General features: G+C 39.6%; 1 protein-coding gene across 13 annotated transcripts in view; it reads right to left on the reverse strand.

Moving 5' to 3' along the window:
• The window catches only part of ZC3H18 (zinc finger CCCH-type containing 18), a 2225788-nt gene extending 2204392 nt beyond the window's left edge, over positions 1-21396 (reverse strand). For 12 of the 13 annotated variants that reach the window (XM_044081724.1, XM_044081723.1, XM_044081715.1 and 9 more), the window contains exons 1-2: positions 21264-21396; positions 15337-15989 (exon numbers count right to left, since the gene is read on the reverse strand). In XM_044081724.1, the coding sequence (XP_043937659.1) occupies positions 15337-15989; positions 21264-21288 (678 nt within the window). In that variant the 5' untranslated portion in view covers positions 21289-21396. The remainder of the gene's footprint in view (positions 1-15336; positions 15990-21263) is intronic. The other variant, XM_044081716.1, reaches the window with a different exon arrangement.
• Between the last annotated feature and the right edge of the window lie 5318 nt (positions 21397-26714).

Genomic DNA, 26714 nt, shown 5'->3' on the forward strand with positions numbered 1-26714 from the left:
AAAGAGAATTAAGACCCTATCATCCAGGCAGTCAACTGAAGTTGACTGTTGTTGGGGTGCATCAAACACCCCTGTTCTAGTACGAAACAATCCAGTCTGAGAGAAAGCTTGTGGTAAGTGTCTGTGGCCATTTCCAAAAGGAATAACCACAGTTGCCTGGGCCAAAAGGGATCACCACAATGATTTCTGGCGACTCCTTCTCAATCTTCAGAGGCACCCTGGATATTAGAGAAAAAGGTGGGAAAAGCATACAGTGACATTCCTGTCCAAGGGGAAAAAAGGCATCTGTCCTCCAGGCCTTTCTGCATGGATTCCTGAACAGAATATTGCCAGCTGATTGTTTAGAGAGAGGTGGCAAAGAGGTCTCCTTGAGGAACTCCCCATAGATGGATCAAATCTTGTAAGACCTCCTGATCTAGTTTCCATTCGTGATGGTCCGCCCAGCTTGTCTATCACACAATTTTCCTCTGACAGAATGTGGGATGCCTGTAGAGTGAGATTACAATGTCATGACATATCCAAACCTAACATGGCTAGTCTGCAGAGGGGGGGTATGACCTGGTTTCACCTTACTTGTTTAGGGCATCACAGTGGTATTGTCTGTAAACTTGAAAAGGGCTCAGAGACCAAAGCTGATTCAAAGAGTAGAGTGCCTTGATCAGGGCAAGCATCTCTCTCATAATTATGTGCTTACATCTGTCCTGGGTATCCAACACACACTGCACTTTTATCCCTATTGAAACTGTTCCCCACACAAAGTCTGTGGTGACTGACTGCTTTGGAACAAGGAGGGAGATGGACAGCCCCAGATTTAGATCTCTTATCACCATCAAGTCTCCTAAATAGTCATTCTGACTTATTGTACTGCCCTTGGTTTTGGGAGTTTCCAGAATTCTTCTTGGAATTTCCTTAATGTTTCCTCTTAAATGTCCACTTACTTGTTTTTTGTTGAGACTGTTTATTGTGTTTCTTACCAAAATTGGATGAGAAGTTAGAGAATCCCTTGGAAAACTTGGAAATGGAGATCTGAAAGACTTCCTGAAACAGCTTAACCCTTTCATCACACTTTTGATCACCTATGCAGCAGAGGGGCCAAAAACTAAATCTCTATCCAAAGGAAATTTTAAAGACTCGTTTTGTTATCATCTGGGAGGTTCTGAGAACGTAGCTATGCAAACGTCCTCAAAACAGCACCACAGACTACAGCCCTGGAAGTATAAACAGTCATCTGTACACTCTACACAACCAGCAGTGAGCTGAACAAAAGCTGTTGGATCAGGTTTGGGAACAGTGTATAAAAACTTAGGATGTATAAAGTTACTCAATCTTATCTACCCCTTTTGAGGGGCAGATGGATGGCTGTCAGAAAAACTGCAGGCAATAAGACTCTCATACTCCAAAGCTTTAAAATAATAAAAAAGGAAGAATATGTGCAACTTTGGGGAAATTCCTTCTGTAACCACTCATTGTACTTTCTGAGGAATACAGAAGCCTCTGTTCTCCAAATGAAAACAATGGCATATTCTGGAAATAGTCACAGAGAAAGCGAACCCCCCCCCCACACACACACACACACACACACACACGGACAGTCAGGTAAGTACAGTTGTGTACACTTAGCATAAATGTAGATGTTAGAGTGTATTCACTGTTGCAGTCCTGACTCTTGGGATTTCCTGCCATGAAAGCCCTTGGCTGGCACGACTACCAGAGTAAAAATCTCCCGCCTACTTAGGTTGGCGGACGTCCTACTGACATCAGTACGCTTGGGTATACAGGGAGTCAGCCATCGTCCTATCAGTTTTGTTCTGGTCCCCTTGGAAGAGGGAACACACTAACATCTACATTTACAGTATGTGTAAACAACTGCACTACGTTCTTCATGTGTCACTGTTGCAGTTCTGACTTGTGGGATGATTCCTAAAGCTGAGAGGAGGGTGGAAGGAAGATCAAAGTAGAGGAGAGGATGTCCTGCAGGATGACAGTAGCGAATCCTGCTCTAGACCTGGAAAAAGCTGATAAGTGGTAGCGTTTGGCAAAGGTAAGCACAGATGACCAGGCAGCACCTTCCGTAATGTCCTTGATAGGGACTTCTTTCAGGAACAAGAGAACAGTAAAAACTGAACCAAAAACAATGCAGTTCCGGTAACAATGAAGGCTGTCTTCTCGAAACCAGGATCTAGTTTCCCAGATTCCCAAAATATAATCAAATAGAAGTGTTCTAAAAACAGGTTTAATGGATACACAAAATATCACAGATAAAACAAAACAAAAAAAAAATGGTTATAACTGATCAACAATTTTTAACTTCCACTGATTAAGCGCTTTCATCTCCCTCCGGAGACTTCCTCAGAATCAGTTAACTGACAAAATTTACATCTTATATACAAATTTGGGCTGACAATTTGAGGATTAATTAATTGATTATCTCTTAAAGACCTAGTAAGTTAAGCAGTTAAAAACAGTGAATCTGAACCACACAGGAACTATATAATACCACAATATAATGAAATAGAATAAATTAAACAATACAGGACAGCATGCTAAGCCAATATAATAAATCAAAGCGGTCTTAACCTATCTTTTCAAAATAATACATTTGTTATAAAAAATCCAGATCTATAAAATTGACACCTATAAATAGAAACATATTTTATTCATAAAAATGCTTAGGTATTTGTGACCTTAGGTAGACTTAAAAATATATGAATAAATATCATTATAAATCACAATAGATATAAATATAGATACATTATATAAATTAATAAATATGACTGTATACATATATAAGGATACATAAATACTTCGTTGTGACTGATAAATTTCATAAAAAGTCACAAAGGTCATAAAAATCATACAAAACCCCCTAATATGCATGTATGTAACAATATTTGTTAAATAAATAAATAATAAATGTATAATGTATAATATTTACAGTAAAATTAAATAAAATAGTCCCTATGGACATTATTCAGTAGCTATAGTATACATTACTACTATTTAATCATTCATTACATAGAAAAACTCTATCAAAAGTTGTCCTTTCCATCTAATGCCTATTTATTGTTGTTGTTAGTATGTTTCTTAGGGTCTGCTGCAAGTAGTTTCAGTGCTGGAGTGATAAAGAGATATGGTCATTGAGACCCTTACCACAACATGCAGCGAGTCTCAGTTGCCAAATCATTTCTCTAAACTCCAATTGCGTCTCCCAGTCACCACCCCTTTCTGGGTAATCTACCTCTTCCAATACCCAAAATTTAAAGTCCGCTTCTTTACATACCAAAACATGTCTATATAAGGCATTGTTCTCATTATGCTTATTAATATCCCTAATATGCTCGTAAATTCTACTCCTAAGATGACGTTCAGTCTTCCCTATGTAATAACTCCCAACAGGCTTTACAAAATGCTAAATAAACTACTCCTTTTGTATAACTATTGTACCTTTGAGCCCTTAGTGTCATTTCCAAACTAGGAATTCTAACTTCTGTTGATCCAGCAATATAGGTACACTACGCACATCTTCCACATCTAAAAGTTCCATACTTCTTGCAAGTCCCTTCTGCATGGTTGTTTTCTTTCTTTCAATAATATTCTTAATATTTTTGTTCCTCCTAAAGCTATACCTTATTGTATCCTGGAATATATTTTATTAGTTTTGGTAGGCATTTCCTTAAACATCTCCCAAGTTTCATTAATACATTTTTTCAACCATCCTATACCTTTGTAATAGGTAAGGGTTAAGTATGGTAAAGTGCCTGTGCAATCTGTATTTTTTGTATCCAATCTATTGAGGTTACTATTTGTTATGTCCAAATCTGAAGACTCACCATTAGTCAAAAGGGAGGAATACCTATTATGGTACCTTCCTTGTTCTACATATTCCTTTATGGACCTAGTTAATTCAACAGGATATCCTCTTTCATGAAACATTTTTTCAACATTATTAATTTCATTTAAAAATTCATCCTTGTCTGAAATCATTCTAGCCATCCTTATCATTTGTCCTTTAACTATGTTCTTTTTTAATTGATAGGGGTGATCACTTTAATGCCATTAGAGTAATGTTCCTTCCTATATATGTTGGATTTATAACATTTATTTTTATAATCCTTATTTAATTTCACATCCAAAAAATGTATTTCATCTTCACCTACCTGGTGTGTAAATTGTAGAAATGCAGTACTATGATTAATATAATGTATAAATGTTTCTATGTTGTTCCACAAAACAAAAATATCATTCAAGAACCAAAAGTATTTTGTGATATATTTACTATATTCTGAAGTAAAGACATATTTACATTCCCAAAACAACATTATGATATTTGCATATATCGGGGCACATGCTGATCCCATTGCAACCCCCTCTTTTTGGTGGTTGTAATAATCTCCTTGGAAATATACATAATTGTACTTTAGAACCAATTCCATGTTCTCTAAAACCAACTTAAATTCGTCCCCTGTTAAAAAATCCATTTCAGTTAACATTTCTTCAAACCATACCAATCCCTCATTCTGAGGTATAACAGAAAGCAAGTCCCTGACATCAATTGTAATAAATATAGTTCCATCACTATATGGATACTTTCCAATTTTGTTCAGGAAATCCCAAGAGTCAACTAAAATGTGGGTATATTTACTATGAATACAAAAATCAGCTTGAGCAAAGCGGAGTAAAAGGCTTGTAGAACGTACCACTCTTTATTGCACAAAAACAAAGAACTCAAAAGCACATTAATGCTTTTCAAAACCAACAAGCGTTTTCGTTTCGAATGACTTCCTCAGATGAATAGAATGCACATCATACAACACTCCCAGCTTTATATATCATTAAGTTAACTATCTAAAATTATTCAATAAAACAATAAATTAAATAATTAATTCATATAACCAGTCCTTCCCTTTATACATACATGCACCTAACCTAAAAGAAAAACAACCCCATATTTTCATTTAACACGGCCCTAAAAATACTATTTCTTTGATAATATATTCTATAATTAAGCATTTTAAATGCATGTTAAAACCACATTAAAAACTTTATATAATACCCATAATAATTTAAAATTGTAACAATGGCATCTTCAATTCAATACATATAAAAATAAGTCAGGTTGGAATAGCAAGAAATACAATTTATATACATGATATGTACTACACATGAAAGAAAAGAAATAATACCAAAAGCAAAAGTCTTTTAAAACTAATACAAATCATATAGGCACCTAAAGTTTTGCTGCTCTCATCTTTAACACTGGAGCAAGGGAAACCATATCATTTAGACCTGGGGGGTTATTTATTTTTTAAACATATTACAGAATCAACTGAGTTTCTGGATTTCACTTATCAGCTTGACAAGAGCATCTTAAACTACCTTGATATGTCTATAGGGAAGGGCGATGAAGGTTTCTTTTCAAATATTTTTAGGAAGGAAACCTTCTCAAACTCTTATTTAGTTTAGCTTATAATAGTGCCCACCCTTACCACCAGAAAAAAGGTATTGTCAAGGGACAATATGTAAGGGGAAGGAGAATGACATCGAGGGATTCAGACTTTAATGAAGAGTGTATGAAGTTACGTGAAATGTTTAGTGATAGAGGATATCCCTCTAAACTGATAAAGACAGTGGAAAAAGAGGTTAGAATAGGGAGGCAGGACAAATTTAAACCCATTTTGGGTGATAAATGTGGATGGAATAATGGAGAAGCAAAACTAGATAAATATGAAGGAGAAAGCAATTTTGTAGTAGATTTTTGTGGGGAAGCTGTAAAGATAAGGAAAATTTTAGAGGAAGAAAGGAGTAGATTTAAAGAAATTTCAGACCTTGAAAGTATATTTGTTTTCCCCCTAAAATGTACTTATAGAAGGGGGAAGAACTTAAAAACCATTTTGGAGGGTAAAAATGCAATTAATTTAGTTAGAAATTGAAAATAGGTACTTTTAAGTGTGGATGATGTTCCCAGTGCTCATTTATTTGCACTAGGGAGACTATCTACATTAGTAGTAGGGACTTTTTGATCCAGAGCAGACATTTTGCGAATTGTGAAACCAGTGGGATAGTTTACATAGGGTTATGTGACCACTGTGATGCGTTCTATGTGGGAAAATCAGAAAGGAAACTGAAAAATAGAATTTATGAGCACAATTATGAAGTAAGAACAAAATGCACTACTAATGCACTTTATAGACATAAAATATGCTACCAGGAATCAAATTTTAATTTTTTTTTGTTTTAGAAGTGGTGGAAAAGGATGTAAGGGGAGGTTTATGTGAAACCTCTATAGAATATAAAGAACTGTTGTGGCAATTATCCTTGGAAGCCAATAAACCCCCAGGTCTAAATGATATGGTTTCCCTTGCTCCAGTGTTAAAGATGAGAGCAGCAAAACTTTAGGTGCCTATATGATTTGTATTAGTTTTAAAAGACTTTTGCTTTTGGTATTATTTCTTTTCTTTCATGTGTAGTACATATCATGTATATAAATTGTATTTCTTGCTATTCCAACCGGACTTATTTTTATATGTATTGAATTGAAGATGCCATTGTTACAATTTTAAATTATTATGGGTATTATACAAAGTTTTTAATGTGGTTTTAACATGCATTTAAAATGATTAAGTATAGAATATATTATCAAAGAAGTAGTATTTTTAGGGCTGTGTTAAATGAAAATATGGGGTTGTTTTTCTTTTAGGTTAGGTGTATGTATGTATAAAGGGAAGGATTGGATATATGAATTATTTAATTATTTTATTGTTTTATTGAATAATTTTAGATAGTTAACTTAATGATATATAAAGCTGGGAGTGTTGTATGATATGCATTCTATTCATCTGAAGAAGTCATTCAAAACGAAAACGCTTGTTGGTTTTGAAAAGCGTTAATGTGCTTTTGAGTTCTTTGTTTTTGTGCAATAGAGTGGTACATTCTACAAGCCTTTTACTCCGCTTTGCTCAAGCTGATTTTTGTATTTTGGTTGGATTTTGTTGAGCAATTGTTTCCATCGCTTTCTTAGGTTTTGATATTTACTATGAAACTTTTTTAATTTAAAATCCACATAAATGGCTAAAGGTTGCGTCTTTGACCCTTGTGAGGAAACTATAGGTCTCATGGGCGGGTCGTCTATGGACTTGTGTATTTTTGGTATACCAAATATAACTGGTATAACAGGTTTAGAGACTTTTAGGAAATTATATAGATCTACTTGCAGCAGACCCTAAGAAACATACTAACAACAATAAATAGGCATTAGATGGAAAGGACAACTTTTGACAGAGTTTTTCTATGTAATGAATGATTAAATAGTAGTAATGTATACTATAGCTACTGAATAGATGTCCATAGGGACTATTTTATTTCATTTTATTAAATTTTACTGTAAATATTATATATTTATTATTTAACACATATTGTTACATACATGCATATTAGGGGGTTTTGTATGATTTTTATGACCTTTGTGACTTTTTATGAAATTTATCAGTCACAACGAAGTATTTATGTATTCTTATATATGTATACAGTCATATTTATTTATTTATATAATGTACCTATATTTATATCTATGGTGATTTATAATGATATTTGTATATTTTTAAGTCTACCTAAGGGCACAATTACCTAAGCATTTTTATGAATAAAATAGGTTTCTATTTATAAAAGTGTCAAAAGTATTTTATAGATCTGGAATTTTTATAACAAATGTATTATTTTGAAAAGAGAGGTTAAGACAGCCTTGATTTATTATTATATTGGCTTAGCATGCTGTCCTGTATTGTTTAATTTATTCTATTTCTATTATATTGTGGTATTATATAGCTCCTGTGTGGTTCAAATGCACTGTTTTTAACTGCTTAACTTACTATCTTTGATATCTTAGGGTGTATGGTAGGTCTTTAAGAGATAATCAATTAATTAATTAATCCTCAAATTGCCAGCCCAAATTTGTACATAAGATGTAAATTTTGTAAGTTAACTGATTCTGAGGAAGTCTCCAGTGGAAGTTAATAATTGTTGATCAGTTATGACCGTTATTTTGTTTTGTTATACCTTTTATATTTTGTGTATCCATTAAACCTGTTTTTAGAACACTTCTATTGGATTATATTTTGGGATTCTGGATAACTAGATCCTGGTTTCAAGAAGACTTCTTTCAGGAAGGCAGTAACAGTAGCATTAGTGCAGTGAGCCCCGACAGCTTCATGTAGCTTTTTACCATGACGGCTTTAACAAAAGGAAATACGTTGAAAGATCCACTTGGAAACTGGTTTCCCTTCACAGCCAGTGGCACAGGACACAAAAAGTCAGTCTGATTTTCTAAAAGATTTAGTTCTATCAAGACAGTAGTGGAGTTGTCCAAGCATATCCAAGGAATGAAGGATTCTCTTCCCCTGGTTCTGAGGATTGAAGAAGGTGGGCAGGTGTATGGTTTTATTCAAGGACGTGTCAGTAACCAACATGGGCATAAAAGATGGGTTACTCACGAGGCATACACTGTCTGGGTGGAAGATTATGGTTAAAGGTTCCACTGTCATGACAGCCTGCAACTCAGAGACCCACCTAGCTGAGGTGATAGCCAGCAAAAGGGCAGTCTTCCAGGTTAAAAGTTTTAAGGCAACAGAAGCTGCCGGTTCGAAGGGAGGTATGCTAATTTTCTCCAGAACAAAACTGGGCTCCCATGGAGGGGAGGGTTGCCTCCTGGGAGGTTTGATGTGGATCGCTCACCTAAGAAATTTTTTTCACAGGGGTGTGAAGAGACAGGAAGCATGAATTCTGATGGAAGAAAAGGATAGGCCTTTGTCAACCAGGCTAGTCAAGTATTCTAAAATGACAGACAGAGACCTTAGCTAAAGCAGGAATGAAGCCTTGCTGCTGGCACCAGATGGAGAATCTTTTCCACCTGGCTGAGTATGACTTCCTAATACTAGGTCTTCTGTCCTCTAATGTCTTGAACTTGTTTGCTTAGGGCAGGCACGGTGCTGGATGCTGTGGCAGTATCTAGGCTGAGAGCCTGAGAGACTGCAGATTAGAATGCACAATCCTCCCCTTGTCCTGAGTCTACTCTGAGTTAACTGCCACAGATTCTCGTTGGTTAAACTGAGTAGCAGGGGATACCAGTACTGCCTGGGCCAGTCTAGGGTTATCAGGATTACTCTTGGGCTCTCTTCCCTGTTTTTTAGGGGAAACCGAAAAAGTAAAGGCAAGGGAGGAAAGAAAGAAAAAGATGGATCCAAAGGAAGGAGAAAGCATCTGTCTTCCATGCTGAGAGCAGTTTGCTCTTTAAGCAGAATCTTTATAGTTGAGCATTTGTTCTGGTGGCAAAGGGATCTATCTGCAGGGTACCCCATTTCTACACTATGCTGAAAATATGTTTCCCGATGCAGATACCATTCGTGGGGATCCCTCAAATTCCTGCTGAGGTGGTCTGCTAGAGTATTTTGAACAGCTGGTAGGTATTGTGCCAGGAGGTGAAACCCCAGAGAGTGAGCTCTCTCCCATATCTGCAAAGCTAATCGCCATAGAGAGTATGAGTGAGTGCCCCCTGCTTATGTACCACATGACTGTGGTATTGTCTGTTTTTACTAATACGGCCCATTTTTTTTTTTTTTTCTTTGAAAGCTACAGCCCCTTTTGAACTGCCATACGTTCTTTCTAGTTTATGGGCTTGTATATGACCTGAATTTCCCATTTGCTTTGGGATTGAAGGTGAAGAAAATGAGCCCACAGTCTGTCTCTGAGGCATCTGTGGTTAGTGTTTGCTCCTGAGGAGTGAACCTGAAAGGAAGGCCCTGGTTCTGAGCACAAGGCTGTACCCACCATGCAAAATCCTCCACGAGACAGGGAATCAACTGAATTTCAGTCGCCAGGGATTGAATGTGCTGGCACCACACATTTTTAAGGTACTACTGGAGTTTCCCCACATGCAGCCTGGCCAGGGGAATCATGAGGATACAAGATGCCACGTAGCCTAGCACTCCGAGGAATTCCCTGGCTGAGATGCATAGTCTCTGTACAATATTTTGTAAGCGTTGAGTCATAAGAGAGACCTCGTTTGGAGGGAGAAAGGCCTTTTGAAGGGAGGAATCCAGAACAGCCCTCAGGAAAACTATCCTGCTGGATGGTTCTTTGTTGGATTTCCTTTTTGGTGTTCTGGGACTGGTTCCACTCAGCCGAGAGAGACAGAGAGAGAGGGTATCCACCTTCCAAACCAGAGGACCTGGGACTCTGGCACAAATAGAGGAAGTTGTCTGTTCAGAGAGAGGCAAAAAGATCCATTTGAGGAGTATCCCCACTGGTAGACAATGCCCAGAAACACATCCCTGTGAAGCATCCATTCGTGGGACTGAGTTATGGACCTGCTCAGAGAATCTGCCGCACTGTTTTGACCTAAAGGAATGGAAACTGCCTAAAGTGTCACTTGATACTGGATAGCTAGTCCCCACAAGTTCTAACCAGCAAAGAAGATAAGATTCCCCCCCTTCAGTTTGCTGACATACATCACTGCGGTATAGTCTATAAGCACATTGACAGGATCTGGGTAGAACAGAGGATGAAAGACTTGGAAAGCCAGCAGAAGATCTCTCATTTCTTTGATGTGGATATACTCTCTGTTGATGAGGTTACCAGACTCCTGGCACCTTTAAGGAGCCAAACACTGCTCCCCATCCCATGTCTGAAGCTTCTGAGAACAGCTCCCGAGACGGAAGAGGTGGATGAAAAGGGAGCCCTAGATTGAGAGTCAGCTACTGAATCCATCACTGAAATTCCTGCTTGAGACTTGGCAGAAGAGGAACTAAGAATTTGAGGGGATGAGGATGCTGAAACCAAACTAACTTTAGGAACCGTTGAAGTCTTCTCATGTGGAGTCTGTCAAAAGTGAGAATAGGAGTAGTGGAAACCATGAACCCAAGAACTCTCAGAAGTTCCCTGGCTGTTAATGAAGCCAGAGGAAGAATGGACTGAAAGAAGGAAATAAGAGTTAGGCCCCTTGGGAGGAGGCAGGGATGCTAGCAGAGGAACAGTCTGGATCCTGCACCCCAGAAAAACATGATCCTGAGAATGAGTCAGAAAGGACTTTTTGAAATGTATAGTGAACACCAGGCTCTGCAGAAGGGAAATGGCAAAATGGAGATTTTGCAACAAAATCTCTAGAGAGGATGCCTGAAACAGGAGGTTGTCCAAGTAGGGAAAGACTTGGATCTCCCTTGGCCTCCAAAAAGCAATCACTAGAGTGAGTCATTTGTTGAGTACCCTTGGGGCAACAGAAAGGCCAAAAGGACAAAGCAGAGAACTGAAAATGCCAGAAAGCAGCAGAGAAATGTAAAATATTCCTGAAAAGGGGATGAATAGGGGTATGAAAATAGACACCCTTGAGGTCCACAGACACCAGATAAGCCTGAGGAAGCAGTAGAAGAAAAAGTCTGAAGGAACAACATTTGAAAAGAGAGGATCTTCAGAAAGGTGTTTAGATGAGAGGTCCAGAAAAGGTGACCCAAGTGCCCTCTTTCCTGGGTACCAAAAACATTCTGAAATAAAAGCCCTTCCCCCACTGGAAAATAATTCCCAGGAGTCAAAAGATCCCAAAGTACCCATGGAAAGAAAAGCAACTGCTCCTGAAGAGAATGAGTAATGCCCATAAAATGGGGAGGGGGGGGGATTTCTAAACAATGAAATACCCTAGGCAGACAATGGGCAGAACCCAGGAGTTCTGAGTAATCTTTAACCAAACAGAAAGGGAAAGATGAAGAGAAAAAGGAATGCAGCTGAGAAGAACAGGAAAGTCAAACAGCACCTGTTTTTTCAGGAAAGGAAGACTTACGTGAAACAGAGGTTAGGGTAGCTTTAGCAGGAGGAGAGCATTTCCCACCCTTATTAGGGGGAAGGCAAGACTGCCTACGGACAAAGGATGGCTTAAGTAGGGTAATTTCTCTGAAATACAGGCACAGGAGAAACAACAAGTTTAAGTCCCTGGAAGGCCTTGCCCTTATCCTGAAGAGAGAGACAAATCAACAGTAGTTTCACCAAACAAGTGTTTGCTGTCCAGTGGAGCATCCATCAACTTAGCCTTGATATCATCAAGCAAATGTTTAAGCCAAAGCCAGGAATATCTCAACACTGAACCAAAGGCATCAGCCCTAGAAGAAGCATCTGCTACATTATAACTACACGTAATTGAATGTCGAGCCACCTGGGAAGAAGTCCCTCATAGGGAAAGAGCAGGAGTCAGAGTCTGGGAGATCAGAAATTATCTGACAGGCCTGGGATGAAGAGCTAAAATGTATCTGGGCATATGGGTCTGACACTTGACAGCCCTAAAAGCTAAAGTAGTGGAGGTATAAACCTTCCTGCCTAGCCTTTCCAAAGTTCTGCTGTCTTTCTCAGAAGGAAGTAACTTAGAAGGCAGCAACTTAGAAGGCAGCAACTGAGGTGGCTTGTCAGATGCCACAGACAACACAGAAGGGTCAGCAGCAGGACACCTATAGAGAAATCAGGTTTCTTGGAGGCAGGCGGCCGGGAATCAGGAGACAGATGCAGCAAAGAAAAAAAAAAAAAAAAAAGGGCATCCAACAATGCAACCAAAAACAGGAGGAACAGCAGAAGGTCTAGAAGAATCCATCTGCAGGAGCTCGTAATATCTTTTCTGTACACCAGAAACCTGGGCATAATCCCATTTAAAAAAACTCTATTATGGAGATGGTGCCCCTAAAAAGAAATTTCCTCGAAAAGAGCGTCGGGACTTGTAGAATCCTCTTCTCAGACAAACAGTCTAAAAGAGAGGGAATCTGGGATGAACAGGCAAGGGATTCCTCATCTGAATCCACATCTTTTTCAGAGGAATCCTGTTCCCCAAGTCCTTTGAGAGGAATCCTGTTCCCTAGGTCCTTTCAGAGGAGTAGAGGACCAAAGCGGAACAGGAACAGAAATCACACAAGGAGGCTTCAAAGCCATCAGGGCATTAAACAACCTCCGAGTGAAATTCTGCCATTCACTCTGCCGGTCCTTAGCACCTGGAGAAACATGCTTAGTCTTATGCTTTTCTTCAAAGGGAAGTCCGCCTTATAAAAACTGTGAAGGTTCAGACCTCAGAAGGTATTCAATAATTGTAGTCGGGACTTCCTCTCTAACCAAAAAATGAGGAACACTTCTATCATAGTCATCAGCAGCCCCCCCTTTTCCCACTTTTTTTCTACATGGGGTCGGGCTACAGTGTTAACGGTCGCCAACTCTCTTGATTCAGTGCCACCTCCTGCCTTCTTCAACACTCATGCCCAACTGTTGCAGATCTTTCACATAATCCACCCACCTCTTTGCTGGACGTCCTCACTACATCTTACCTTCTTCATGTCTGTCCCACACCTTCCTCGCCAGACTGTCTTCTGCTTTTCACCATGTGTCCAAACCACTGTAATCTGTTCTGTTTGACCTTTTCTGCAATTGGAGCTACTTTGGATTCCGCTCTTATGTCCTCATTTCGTCTGTCCCACAGTGTGCATCCTACCACCCTTCTCAGGCACTTTCACCTCTAGCTTCAACTGTTCTGCTGTTACTGCCGAGGTTTCTGTACCATACAGTAGTACTGGTCACACCACTGTCTTTTACACATTACTTCTCAGCTTCTTTGGCATTCTTCTGTTACAGACTACACCTGACACTATGCCAGTTGGCTGCAGCCCCTCTGATTCTAGCTTTGACCTCATCATTCAGACTTCCCTTCTCCTCAACCACCCTCCTAAATCCCCAAATCAGTTTACCTACTCCACTATCTTCCCTTCTTTCTCAGCTTCTTTTGATTTCCTCAACTTGCTGCCATTACCACCATCTTATCTGTGCTTAGTTTCATCCCATGTGCTTTCAGTTTTGCATTCCATTCTCATATCCTTTGCTGAAGTTCTTGCTCAAGTTCTGGCTGTAATGCCACATCGTCTGCATACAGCAACTTTGTTGATCTCCCCCTCCGACCTATTTGCTAATGTAGTACATCACCAATATGAACAGCAGTGGGCTCAGAGCGGAACCCTGGTGTACACCCACTCCTACTGGGAACCCCTCTGTGGTTTGCACTTGAGTCATTGGGTCCTTGTACATAGCCTGCGTTAATTCTACCAATGTTTCTGGGACTTTAAACCACCACAGCACTGCCCAGATCAGCTTTTTTGGGACCTTGTCATATTGCTTTCTCCAAGTCTAGGAATTCCAAGTTGGACTATCTCCTCATCTCTAGCTTCTTCTCTAGTATCGGTCTCACTGCAAACATCAGGTCACTTGTGCTAAATCCTGATCGGAATCCAAAATGCTCATCTTACATTCTACTACTCTGCATATCCATTTATAAATCATCCTTTCCAGAACTTTCATGCAGTGTGATAGGAGTTTGTGATGAGGAACACTTCTAGGTCCCTCGGAAATAGTCAGCCATAGTTTCCCCTGAACATCCAAAGCAGACATTTGGAAGGCCTCCAAGAATGTGTGTGAGGCTGGATCCACTCCGCCCTCCAAAAGAGTCACAGAAAAAGAATCCAACAGCTAAACCGGATGATCTTCCAGGCTTTCACTTGCCTTGGGAGAGATGTCCAGCAGAGGCGGTACAGCAGAAGTATCAGATCTATATTTCTTTGCCTTCTTCCTCATGGACAGCTAACACGAAGTGGGAAGTTCCTTCCATCGGGTCTTTCGCTAAAAGCTTAAGACTCTGGTTCTCTAAATACAAGGCCAAAGAGGAAAGCCGACTTTGCAGAGTCTTAGAAACAAAGGCCTGACAAACAAAAGAGGGTGCATAGTCACTTGAAGCACAAAAACAAAATGAGCACTGTTCGTGACTATCTTCATGCGGAACTTGTCTCCCACACTGGCATTTACCCTTTCTGGATGACATAAAACCCCACAAGAAGCAATGCAAAAAGAAAAAAAAGACCAAAAAACCCCAAGGGGGTACTTATCTGAAATGGCTTGGAGAACCAGCAAAAGGAGCATGTGTGCAGACCTATGATCAACAGATGGCATTCAGACATCACCTTTATGCCTTACACTACGTGAAGAGCACAGGTGTGATGTACAGCGTACCTTTCAGCAACCTAAAAGTGTTGGTATACTGGCCAGATGTCCGGCTGCCCTTGGCAGGGGAGCTCTATTATAATGAATACTGCTACAGTGAAATAGAAGCAAATCTAAACATTTAGCAGTGACTAACATATTGTAGGGTACAGTTCAATGAGTTTCAAAAAGCACTTTAATTCCATATGGAAACAGCAAATCTTTTAAATTTCTTTTTAGCTTAAAAGCAATAATTAATTTACTGTTATGAACATAAATCAGAAAAACTCAAAATTTACTTACATCAATTTCTCCTTCATCTAATTCCCCTTCATCTTCATCTTTCTTCTCATCTAGCAGAGAATCCCGACGTTCAGACTTTGACTTATCTGAATTCCGTTCTTCATCCTTACTATCTTGATTTGAGTCCTCTCCCTTGTCATCCAAGCTACCTGGCTTTTCATGATCCTCCTCTGCAACAGAAACACTTGGTTCCTCAGGAACCTCCTCATCATAATCCAACTCATGATCATCCAGCTCCCTAGTGACAGAAGAAGCCTCATCTCTCAAGTCATTTGGAGTCTCCTTTCTTCGTTTTTCCTTGTCATAGTCACCATCATCATCTTCTTCTTGATCTGGAGAAGCTTCCTTATTTTGGCTTTGCTCACTATCAGAGTCCTGTGACTTGGATTTACAGTGGATTTTCAGTTTTTGTATGTGACTGTCTATGTCCTCCTGCTTATCGTCGTCATCATCATCATCGTCGTCATCATCACCAAAGATTTTTGCAATGGCTTCTTTTTCCTTCAACTCTGCACTCTTCTCCCTGCTACCATCACTTCCTTCCTCTTCATTATCAGACTCATCTGTTTTCTGTAAGGCATCATCAGAGAGCTGTTGCTCTTCTGGAGACTGGGGGTCAGGGCTCTCAGGTGTGTCCATCAGTAGCACCTGTCCTACAACAAAAATAAGTAAATTAGCCAATCATTTCAAATCAGCCTGACAAAAAGTAAAGCACAGTTTGGATTACAAACTAATGGATATTATAATCAGTTTAGGATGCTGCAGTGAATCATCACAACAAGCAACAATGCATACCAAATTAAGGGACGCAAAGTCCCACACTTAAAAAAATAAATAAAATAAAGAGTGCATCACTTAAAAAACAAGACACCATAAGGAAAGCAATAAAGAAAAGCAAAGGAAAACACAGCTAAGAACTGACAACATGATAGTGAAACAATTGCACACTCTAATGCAGAACATAGGAAAAGGCAAGTGTCAGAAGGGATTTTCAAGCATCCAATAAATGAAAGTTATTTACTTGCCATAGTGAGAGAGCTGCAAAAAGGTTCATCACTGATAACAGCAGAACACCAGCAGATATTAAGACGTGTCAGGTAAATGCAAAAATGTTATGGTGGACGGACCTGTTCTTCCAGACATAGATTATAAGAAGTAAATAGCTTTCATCTCTGGTTAGAGGAGGTCTACCCTGGATGGTCATCAAGGCAGAGCCCAGCTAGTCCTCACAGGTGGTCTCCCTTACCCTTTATTTTGACAGATCCATAATTGGCCTCAGCCAAAAAAAAGATGTTACACACACCTTTAATATAGCCAAGGAACTAGAAGACAGGTTCTCATGAAAGATATTCCAGCCAAATGCATATTAATAGAAAAATAACTAATTCTGGAATCCAAATGTGTGTGAGGCAACCGAAAACTGAAGGAACCTGTCAGAAGAAGGGGCAGTGGTACAAGCAAAAGAAAACAGTCATTTATATATATTTTTTTGTTTTTGGTGTACCTGGTTTCAGGAGACATCTTAACTGCTCAGTCAGAAAAAGGAGGACTGCCAGCTCCATAAGCTGGAAGGATAAAGTCCTCACTGTGACCTAGATGACTTGGGTTTGATTAGCAGCCCAAGAGCTAGAGAACCTGCTGGGGGGATGACACTTGTATTACTTGGTGAGGGGGAGGTAAGATGTACACAACACCCAGGGCACTCCTCCTGTGTGAAAATCGGACATCACAATGGGAGGGTGGCTTCTGAGGGACTATATCAGTCAGAGAAGCAACCTGCCCTAACCAAAGCCCAGTACATCTTGAACCTATGCATGTTAATGGGTCACTTGGGGGGGGGGGGCAACAGGGCTTAAGAATTAATCTCCCTCCAATTACCCAAACAGTGTACGAACACACCACTCCCCAGGAGGAATAAATGGGCTCTCACAGTGAAGGACAAATGAACAAGAGGCTTTTCAGTCACTGGGGACAAGACAGTAAACCTGGGGGGGGGGGGTTACTCACTCCAACTAGAAAAGAAGCCAACAAGTGAGTCACAGTAAGTACAAGTTTACAGAGAGCTTTACTAAAAAATGTGTCAGAAGTGCTTCTGTCAGTTTCAAGAGTAGAAGCTTGTTAACAAGTAGAGTCAGAGGTGAAGGGACCCTACCTGCTATGGTCAAGTAAGAAGGATGAGAATCACTTTCAATGTGTGAAGCTTTGCTTTTCTAAACAATTTAATTAGAGAAAATGAAGTTAGCACAGAGGTGTCCAGGGAAGCACTTGTAAAACACGTTTTCACAAGGGTTGCGTCCAACTCTGGGTTGAAGGAGAAAGGTGCTGTACTTTATGCTTGTTCACAGATGCAAAAAGTCTGTTGGAAGGTTTCTCTAAATGTTGAAACATCGTCTTCACTACTGATGCACCGAGAGACCAATCACGAGGTAAGAGCAACAAGCATCTGCCACCAGTCTCTTAAGGGATGTGGTGATCATAAAACAGCTCCTCAACAAACCCTATTCCCAAACTATCACAGCCCCCCTAACAGAAGAGGTACAAGTATGCTGCCCTTTATTTGCTGTTATACCAGACTACTGCCACATGTGACAAGTCCAACAGAAAGTTACTCTTGGAAATACGGCAGGATCACAAGAAATGCTTTCAACTCAAGGATGTTGATGGGGCGAGTGTGTGTGTGGATGACATCCAAAACACCCTTCAGTTGTCCACCCACTGTAATGTTCCCCCAAACTAAAGCTGAAGAATTCATAGTGACTGTAGCCAACAAAATGGGCAATGAAAGGAACTGCCCCTTGGCAAGCTTGAAACATTCATTTGACCGATGTTTGCAAACTATGGAGGTGCAGATCTGGTGGGACACAATATGCAATCTGATCAATGGACTCAAAAGCCAAATCTGTAAGCACTGCTCTTCAAAGTCCAATGTGGAACACTCGCATGACACCTGGCATGAGGACATACCTACAGGAAAAGCCATGCTGAAACTTTTTTTTAAGTAAAAAGAGGACACAGAGCTGAAGGGATTGAATTCTGTCCACTGCAGATAAAAGCTAATGAATGTGTACAGTTGTAAGGCGTTAACTGCAACTTCAAAAGATGCAATTACTCAAAGATAAAACAAAAATCACACAAGTCCAATTACTGGAGCTTAAACTGAGGGAACAGCAAAGAAATACAAAGGAAAGGGAAAACCTTGGCTGCTGAAATTTTTGGCGAGTTTCTACAAGAGACACTCAGCCACCGAATACTATGTAGTCTGAGGGGAGATCAAAGAGAGCCTGAAAGTGATGACAGTCTCCAACTTGGAAAAGTAGAAACCTACAGAACTTTCTGGCAATTTTAATTTAGACAAAGATGCCCCACAGGTAGAGAGAGAACCTAATCTTCTTTCACTAAACAAGAAAGTACTGCTTGTATAATGGCCTTATGAAAGTTTTCTTCTGCGATTAAAGTAGTTCAGCCACTTGGGTCCAAAACTGGTCTGAGGTATTATGGTTCTTTTGGCTCTAAAAAGAAAGGTTTGTTTGGTAGGACCTCTTGAATGCCTTTTTTTTTTTTTTTTTTTTTTGTAAAAGACATAAGACCTCCTTGCTAGCCATTTGTTTTTGACATTGGGGATAGTAAGGAAAATGGAGCTGAAGCTAAAAGAAAGGGAATACTATAATGTCTGCATGCGAGTACCTCAAAATGCTCTGCACTTAGTTTTCAAATTCCAAACAGAAAGACATAGGTACAGAGGACTCCCAACTTCCTCCAAAGGGTAACAGATAGGCAAGACCCAATGGTTACTGCTGACTAATTGTCAGTGACTTATGGCTGCCTGGATCCTTATCAATAACATTTTCTACTGGAACTGCACACTCTCTGGTTGTTGTTGTTTGTCTTTCGGCTTATCCCGATTAGGGGTCGCCACAGCGGAACTCCGGTCCGCTAATGATTAACAGTCGATTTTCACGAACGCCGAGGTGCCAGCTCAACGTTCAACCTTTAACGAAGGCACACCCATTTACGCATGTCTTTCAAAACGTCCACCCAACCGCAGAGAATCAAATGGAAGAACCTCTTGCTGTGAGGCAACAACGCTACCGCTGCACCACCACGGAATCCACCCCTCTAGTAATTTATTTAAATATATAAGGAGTCTTCCCACTCTGCTGTCTACTTTGGTACATAGACATTTGGGTGAAACGTGTCTGCCAAGTCATTCAGCAGCAACTTAGATAGCAGATGTCTACTAAGATTTGAAAAGATGAGTTTAAGAGAAGGGACGAGTACCACTTTTCCCCCCTACGTGTGGACATTTGGAAAAAAACTGGTCATCGGAGAAAATACGACAGTGTACAGGAGATGACTGAACCAAGAATGCATCACAAGGCTCAAACCCCTAAGTGGAGTCAGCAAGAAAACTGCTACACGTAGTGATGGCTACAAAAACAAAGTGGTCAGGATATGTGGCTCCGGAGACTGTTCATGGGGCAATAAGAGACCAGTTCAACATGTCAGCTAGGGAAAATGCTTCGCTTCCAATGCGTGCGTTACTACTAATAACAATGAAGCTGAATGACCCACTGCCATACCCTCCCGACTCAAGGGATAAAATCAGAACTTGCCATGTTTGTTGATATACCAAGTTATAGTCCACCTGCATTATCCCTGAGGAACAATGCACCAGATAAAATAAAAGCATGGCTCTTACTTCCATTTGGTGACGTAGGGATAAGTTTCCTGAGGGATCAAAATCCCTTGAAAGGTCTATGCATTGAAATACCTACCCCAACACTACAACAGATGTGCCCACATTAACAGTTGCTGAGAGGGTCTGAAATGGGAAAGAGTAGTCTATAAAAACAGTCATCTGATCCAATCACAAGGCTAGGGTAAGAGATGCACAATTAGAAAATGCAAACAGTTTAAAACAACTGGATTTTGACGGTCCACTTAAGTACCATCAGGAGCTCAGGAATAAGGAACTATGCAAAGTGACAGTCATCAAGCCAAGGGCCTGGAGACAAGTCTCAAATGAGGTGATTACAGCACAAAGCAGAAAAACCTGTCTTGGGGTATAAAGGCATGAAACACAGAGAACAAAGTCTAAAGCAGGAGATGGGACTTAAAAAAGTTCACTGTGACTCTCAAGTGAACAGTATAACAAGATAAATTTCTACATCAGCACAGGTTATAAACAGCAAGGAGCCAGTCATCCAGGTATAACACCTCACATCCCCGCAATCTGAAATGGGCTGCTACAAAGGACATACATTTGTTAAATACAAGAGGCAAGATCTAATAGAAGCATCAAGAACTGGCAAATGGCCGATAGAAAGATAGGAGACATGGCATTGTAAACAACATTCACTTTCCTTTTGACTGACTGCAAAGTGACCACCTAAAAACCTTTCTTTAGGGATAAAAGCATTAAGACCACCAACATCCAGAAAAAGTCTGAGAATAAAAATCCTGTCTCTTCTGGATAGAATTAACAACTCCTTTCCTGAGGAGCACTTACAAACTCATTTCCCACAATTTTCTAAAAGGGCTAGATATTACCATTTCCAGTTTCTCACTCTAAGCACATTATCAACAGTCACAGTATTACTGGCCTCCTGTCTAACTGAATGCTTCTATACCTCAAAATACTGCCAGAATTCATGAATGTTTCACTTCAGTAATATAAACTTCACATGCAAACACACATATCTAAACACTATGTTGAAATTATTAAGGGGTGTATGTATACACAGCTACATATACTGTGTGTATGGATGCACACACACAATCTATGCATTCGGGTAGGGTACACGTTTATAGGATGACGACAGAGACTCAAGACATTTGCTTCTAATGTTCTGATATTAGATCAAAAACACAAGTGTAATTGTAACAACACAGCAATAATTCTTTGTAGGGCTTGCCAATAAGCTTACCATACGTCCGGTTTTCCCCGGACATGTCCTCTTTTTGTGCTCCTGTCCGGGCGGTTTTTTAAACTTCCATGATTTGTCCGGGTTTTACAATCCCCGAGTCAGAATTCAAAACTACGCCTGCGCGGAAGGTAGAAGACCTCGCGAGAGTCGTGAGAGTCGCGAGAGCGGCGAGACTGTGTTGTTTGCGCGGGGAGAAGGTCTGAATCAGGAGGATTGTATGTGTCAGGGAGGAGGACGGGCAGTCGGACCCAGCCACAGTCTTTTTTTTTTAAATGAGTTTATTGGTGTGTGTGTATATATATATATATATATATATATGCACTTGATTATTGATCCTAGACTAGAGACTAGTAAAAACAAAGCCAAGGTAATTTATTCCGCCAACAACACTTTATGTTTGCCGTTTACGCAGCTGACAACTTGTTCAGCTGTACCCACTAACTAGGACAATGTATACAGTAGCAAGAACATTTTCTTTTGTAGCAGCAGACGGATGTGTAGACTAAGCATATTTTGCCTTCAGACTTCTTATTTGTGTTCCATTTGATAGCAGCTGATATGTTTAAAAGTACGCGACATAGAGACTGCACGTTACTTAATAATTTAAACCTTATTATGTCAGGAAATGTTTAAAGGTTTATAGTTGTGTCTGCTTATACTTTAGCATTCCACACCTTTTAATAGACATTGAACATAAGCTGGTATTATTTCCCCCCTTTGTTGCTTGTTCTGTTGTACATATAATTCTTGCTCTGTGAGTAGGCTAATAATATTCTGTAGGTAGCAGAGCCGTGTCTTCAGCAGACAGAACACAAGCTCAGTGATTGCTTTGGTTTGCATGTGGGCAATGTTATATTGCTGTTTGTCGATGCTTTGTGTGTTGTTTATGGGCATTACCAATCAGGGCTCCAGCGGGTATCCTTTATTACCTGCAACACACTAGGTGTAGATGGTACATATGGAGGAATAGAAGTGTGAACCATGGACTTGCACGATGCAGGAACAGTGCTATAGATGGCTTAAGTACTGCTAGGGTGCTATGCATACACAGCCATTATCCGATCCTTTGTGCTGCACACTGTCTGGTAGTTGATGGAATAGTAGCCCTTCCTGTTGACGTACCATTGTCCACAGATAGGCACTAGTAAATGCCCTATGCGTAATCTTTAGCACCCAGTACTTCAGGGAGGTGTACAAAGTCACAGAAATCATGCACAATGGTGGTCTCTCCCCTGATGTGCTGGGGAAACAGATACGCTCATCCACATGAGGAAACAAATTAGTGAGAAATGTATTAAGTATTCTGTAGGTGAACACGTCATATACCTACTGTGTCCCCTCCTTGCCTATATATATAGACATATATATATATATATATACACACATATATATATATATATATATAGACATATATATATATATATAGACATATATATATAGACATATATATATATATAGACATATATAGACATATATATATATATAGACATATATATATATATAGACATATATATATATATATATATATATATAGACATATATATATATATACATATAGACATATATATATACATATAGACATATATATATATATATAGATATATATATATATATATATATATATATATATATATATATATATATATATATATATAGACATATATATATATATATATATATATATATATATATATATATAGACATATATACATATATACATATATATATATATATATATATATATATATATATAGACATACATATATATATATCGGTGTAGGACACATGCTCGACTAGCATATGTCCGAATCACAAAACATCGAACCCACATGCACGAAAGCGCTTAAAATCGAAAAGAGCGTCCCTGTCTGTGTAGCTCAAAAAAAAATCTACGTTTCTGCAGGGGGGCTTTGCCCCCCCCCCCACTTTATTATTCTCACTCCGAGATTGCACTACATTGGGGAAAAGGGAATTTTCCCTTAACCGCACTGTAGTCCGATCTACGAAACAGGTACACATACACGGAAGCGCTTGTCGATGTTAAGCACTTTCGTGTATGTGTTCGATGTTTTCTGATTCAGACATATGCTAGTCGAGCATCTGTCCTGATCCTATATACACACACACACACACATTATATAGAATATATATATAGTGGGTGTGTGTACATGAATTCACGTTATAATCTCAAAATACTGAAACATCGAATTTCACTATCTCAACTATGAAACCGAATCCACAAAACACAGAAACTACAAAACTGCGAAATTCAAAACACTGAAAAAACGCATACACTGCACCGTACAACACTCACATCACAACATAAACAAACAAAAAAACTACACACATACACAACTCATACACACATAAGCAGTTGGGCAAGCCTGCCTGCACCCCCCCCTCTACTTATATATACTAACTCAGAGATCGCACAAATAGGAAACAAAAGCAAACTCACACATTCTCCAATCCCTCACACACACACCAAACATATCAGCACACTCAAACACACTCTAAGCCCCACTCAAATCCCGTAGAAAATACTTACTTGTACCTGACAAATACCTAGATCCACACACAGCATCACGCACCATAAACACACAATCCCGGTCATCACACAGCGTAAGGCCATAACCGCGAATTTGAGATATTCAAATTTGTGATTACGAACTTTCGCTATTTTAAACATTCGGGTTTATAGTCTCGAGATACTGAAATTCGACATTTCAGTATTTCGAGATAAAAACGGCTCCTGTGTAGGTAGGTGTGTATGTGTGTGTGTGTATATATATATATATATATATATATATCGAAAACAGTTCTGCTACATAGAGAGAGCCAGAAGTTGTATCTCCCTCATTAAAGAATTGTGTTAAACACCATTAGACACTTTGCTCTGCTGCAATTCTACACTTCCAATTGATACACTTCCTTACTTTTGGTATTGACTGTCCGCTTGCCCGGTCGTATCTCCCGGCCTAAAGGAACCCCCCCTACCCTGACTCAACTACGCGAGGTTCCCAAGACCCAAAAAGCTCCAGCAGTAATTACCTCCCAAAAGGGAAACTAAAGAACTTCAACCTAGCCTCAATTAAACTACAGGGTAAATTTAAAGCATACTTCTACAGTTAACTAAACTTACCTGGAATACTGCTCCCATTAAGACCCTGGGGACTCCTGGCGGTGAATGCTGACGTCAGGAAGTTATCAAATAATCCCTCAGGTTCACTGCTAACCATACACTTCCTTACTTTTGGTATTGACTGTCCACTTGCCCGGTCGTATCTCCCGGCCTAAAGGTAACTCACAGATAGTCAAGTAACCTCAATCTGTGTGTCTACTGAAGTGTTTTGGAGCTTTCTGTAATCTTTTTGGCTCGTGATTGTTTATTACTGCTTAGCATTGTACTGGCATATTTAGTACTGTTGTTGCGAGACTACACTGTTGCGAAATTAATCTGTGTGTCTACTGATGGGCTTTGCAGCTTTGTTTAATTCATATTGCTTGTGATTGTTTTTTTTCTTACTGTTCTGCATTGTACTCGGATAACTAGTACTGTTGTTGTTGTTGTTGCGAGAAGACACTGTGGCGTGTCTGCTTGCTAGCTGCAGATGTAAAGATCTAAATTCAAAAGTTTTACACGTGCTGCTGATGCACATCTAGCGTCTTTTTTACTTAATTATATAGAGGCTAGGACCGACGATATTTGCACTATTATAAAGGTTCTGAATGTGTATATTGGCACATATTTGGCCTAATTTTGCTGATATCTAATAAGCGACATGGTTTTTAGTGCTGCAGCCGAAATCAAAGTGTCTACAGTGCACGTGTCTGCTAATATGAAGCTGGCGTCCTCTTTCTAACTCAATTTACGACCAATATTGAACTGTATATTCTCAAGATGTACTAGAAATTGTTGACTAAATCTCTGTATTCTACTTTGTGCTCTACTTTGGGTAAACTCAGCCAGTGAGAAAAGCCTAAACTTTGCAAGAGTGCGTGTATCCAACTGACTCACTAAATGGTACTGATCTGTTTGTGTCCGAGACACGCACTGTTTTTACATGATGTTTTAAACACCTTTTTTACAGACTGTTATGTGGGTTTAACCGCAAAGCTGCTTTAACCTGTGTTTTCCTAATTTAACCTTACTTATTCTAACATCCTATCTCTTTCCGTATATCACAGGAACCCCCTACCCTGACTCAACTACTGAGGTTCCCAAGACCCAAAAAGCTCCAGCAGTAATTACCTCCCAAAAGGGAAACTAAAGAACTTCAACCTAACCTCAATTAAACTACAGGGTAAATTTAAAGCATACTTCTACAGTTAACTAAACTTACCTGGAAAACTGCTCCCATTAAGACCCTGGGGACTCCTGGCGGTGAATGCTGACGTCAGGAAGTTATCAAATAATCCCTCAGGTTCACTGCTAACCATACACTTCCTTACTTTTGGTATTGACTGTCCGCTTGCCCGGTCGTATCTCCCGGCCTAAAGGTAACTCACAGATAGTCAAGTAACCTCAATCTGTGTGTCTACTGAAGTGTTTTGGAGCTTTCTGTAATCTTTTTGGCTCGTGATTGTTTATTACTGCTTAGCATTGTACTGGCATATTTAGTACTGTTGTTGCGAGACTACACTGTTGCAAAATTAATCTGTGTGTCTACTGATGGGCTTTGCAGCTTTGTTTAATTCATATTGCTCGTGATTGTTTTTTTTCTTACTGCTCTGCATTGTACTCGGATAACTGGTACTGTTGTTGTTGTTGTTGCGAGAAGACACTGTGGCGTGTCTGCTTGCTAGCTGCAGATGTAAAGATCTAAATTCAAAAGTTTTACACGTGCTGCTGACGCACATCTAGCGTCTTTTTTACTTAATTATATAGAGGCTAGGACCGACGATATTTGCACTATTATAAAGGTTCTGAATGTGTATATTGGCACATATTTGGCCTAATTTTGCTGATATCTAATAAGCGACATGGTTTTTAGTGCTGCAGCCGAAATCAAAGTGTCTAAGGTGCACGTGTCTGCTAATATGAAGCTGGCGACCTCTTTCTAACTCAATTTACGACCAATATTGAACTGTATATTCTCAAGATGTACTAGAAATTGTTGACTAAAACTCTGTATTCTACTTTGTGCTCTACTTTGGGTAAACTCAGCCAGTGAGAAAATCCTAAACTTTGCAAGAGTGCGTGTATCCAACTGACTCACTAAATGGTACTGATCTGTTTGTGTCCGAGACACGCACTGTTTTTACATGATGTTTTAAACACCTTTTTTACAGACTGTTATGTGGGTTTAACCGCAAAGCTGCTTTAACCTGTGTTTTCCTAATTTAACCTTACTTATTCTAACATCCTATCTCTTTCCCTTATATCACAGGAACCCCCCCTACCCTGACTCAACTACGCGAGGTTCCCAAGACCCAAAAAGCTCCAGCAGT

Source organism: Protopterus annectens, chromosome 8.part1 (assembly GCF_019279795.1).
Source record: "Protopterus annectens isolate FY-2018-M chromosome 8.part1, PAN1.0, whole genome shotgun sequence".
NCBI classification, from domain to species: Eukaryota; Metazoa; Chordata; order Ceratodontiformes; family Protopteridae; genus Protopterus; species Protopterus annectens.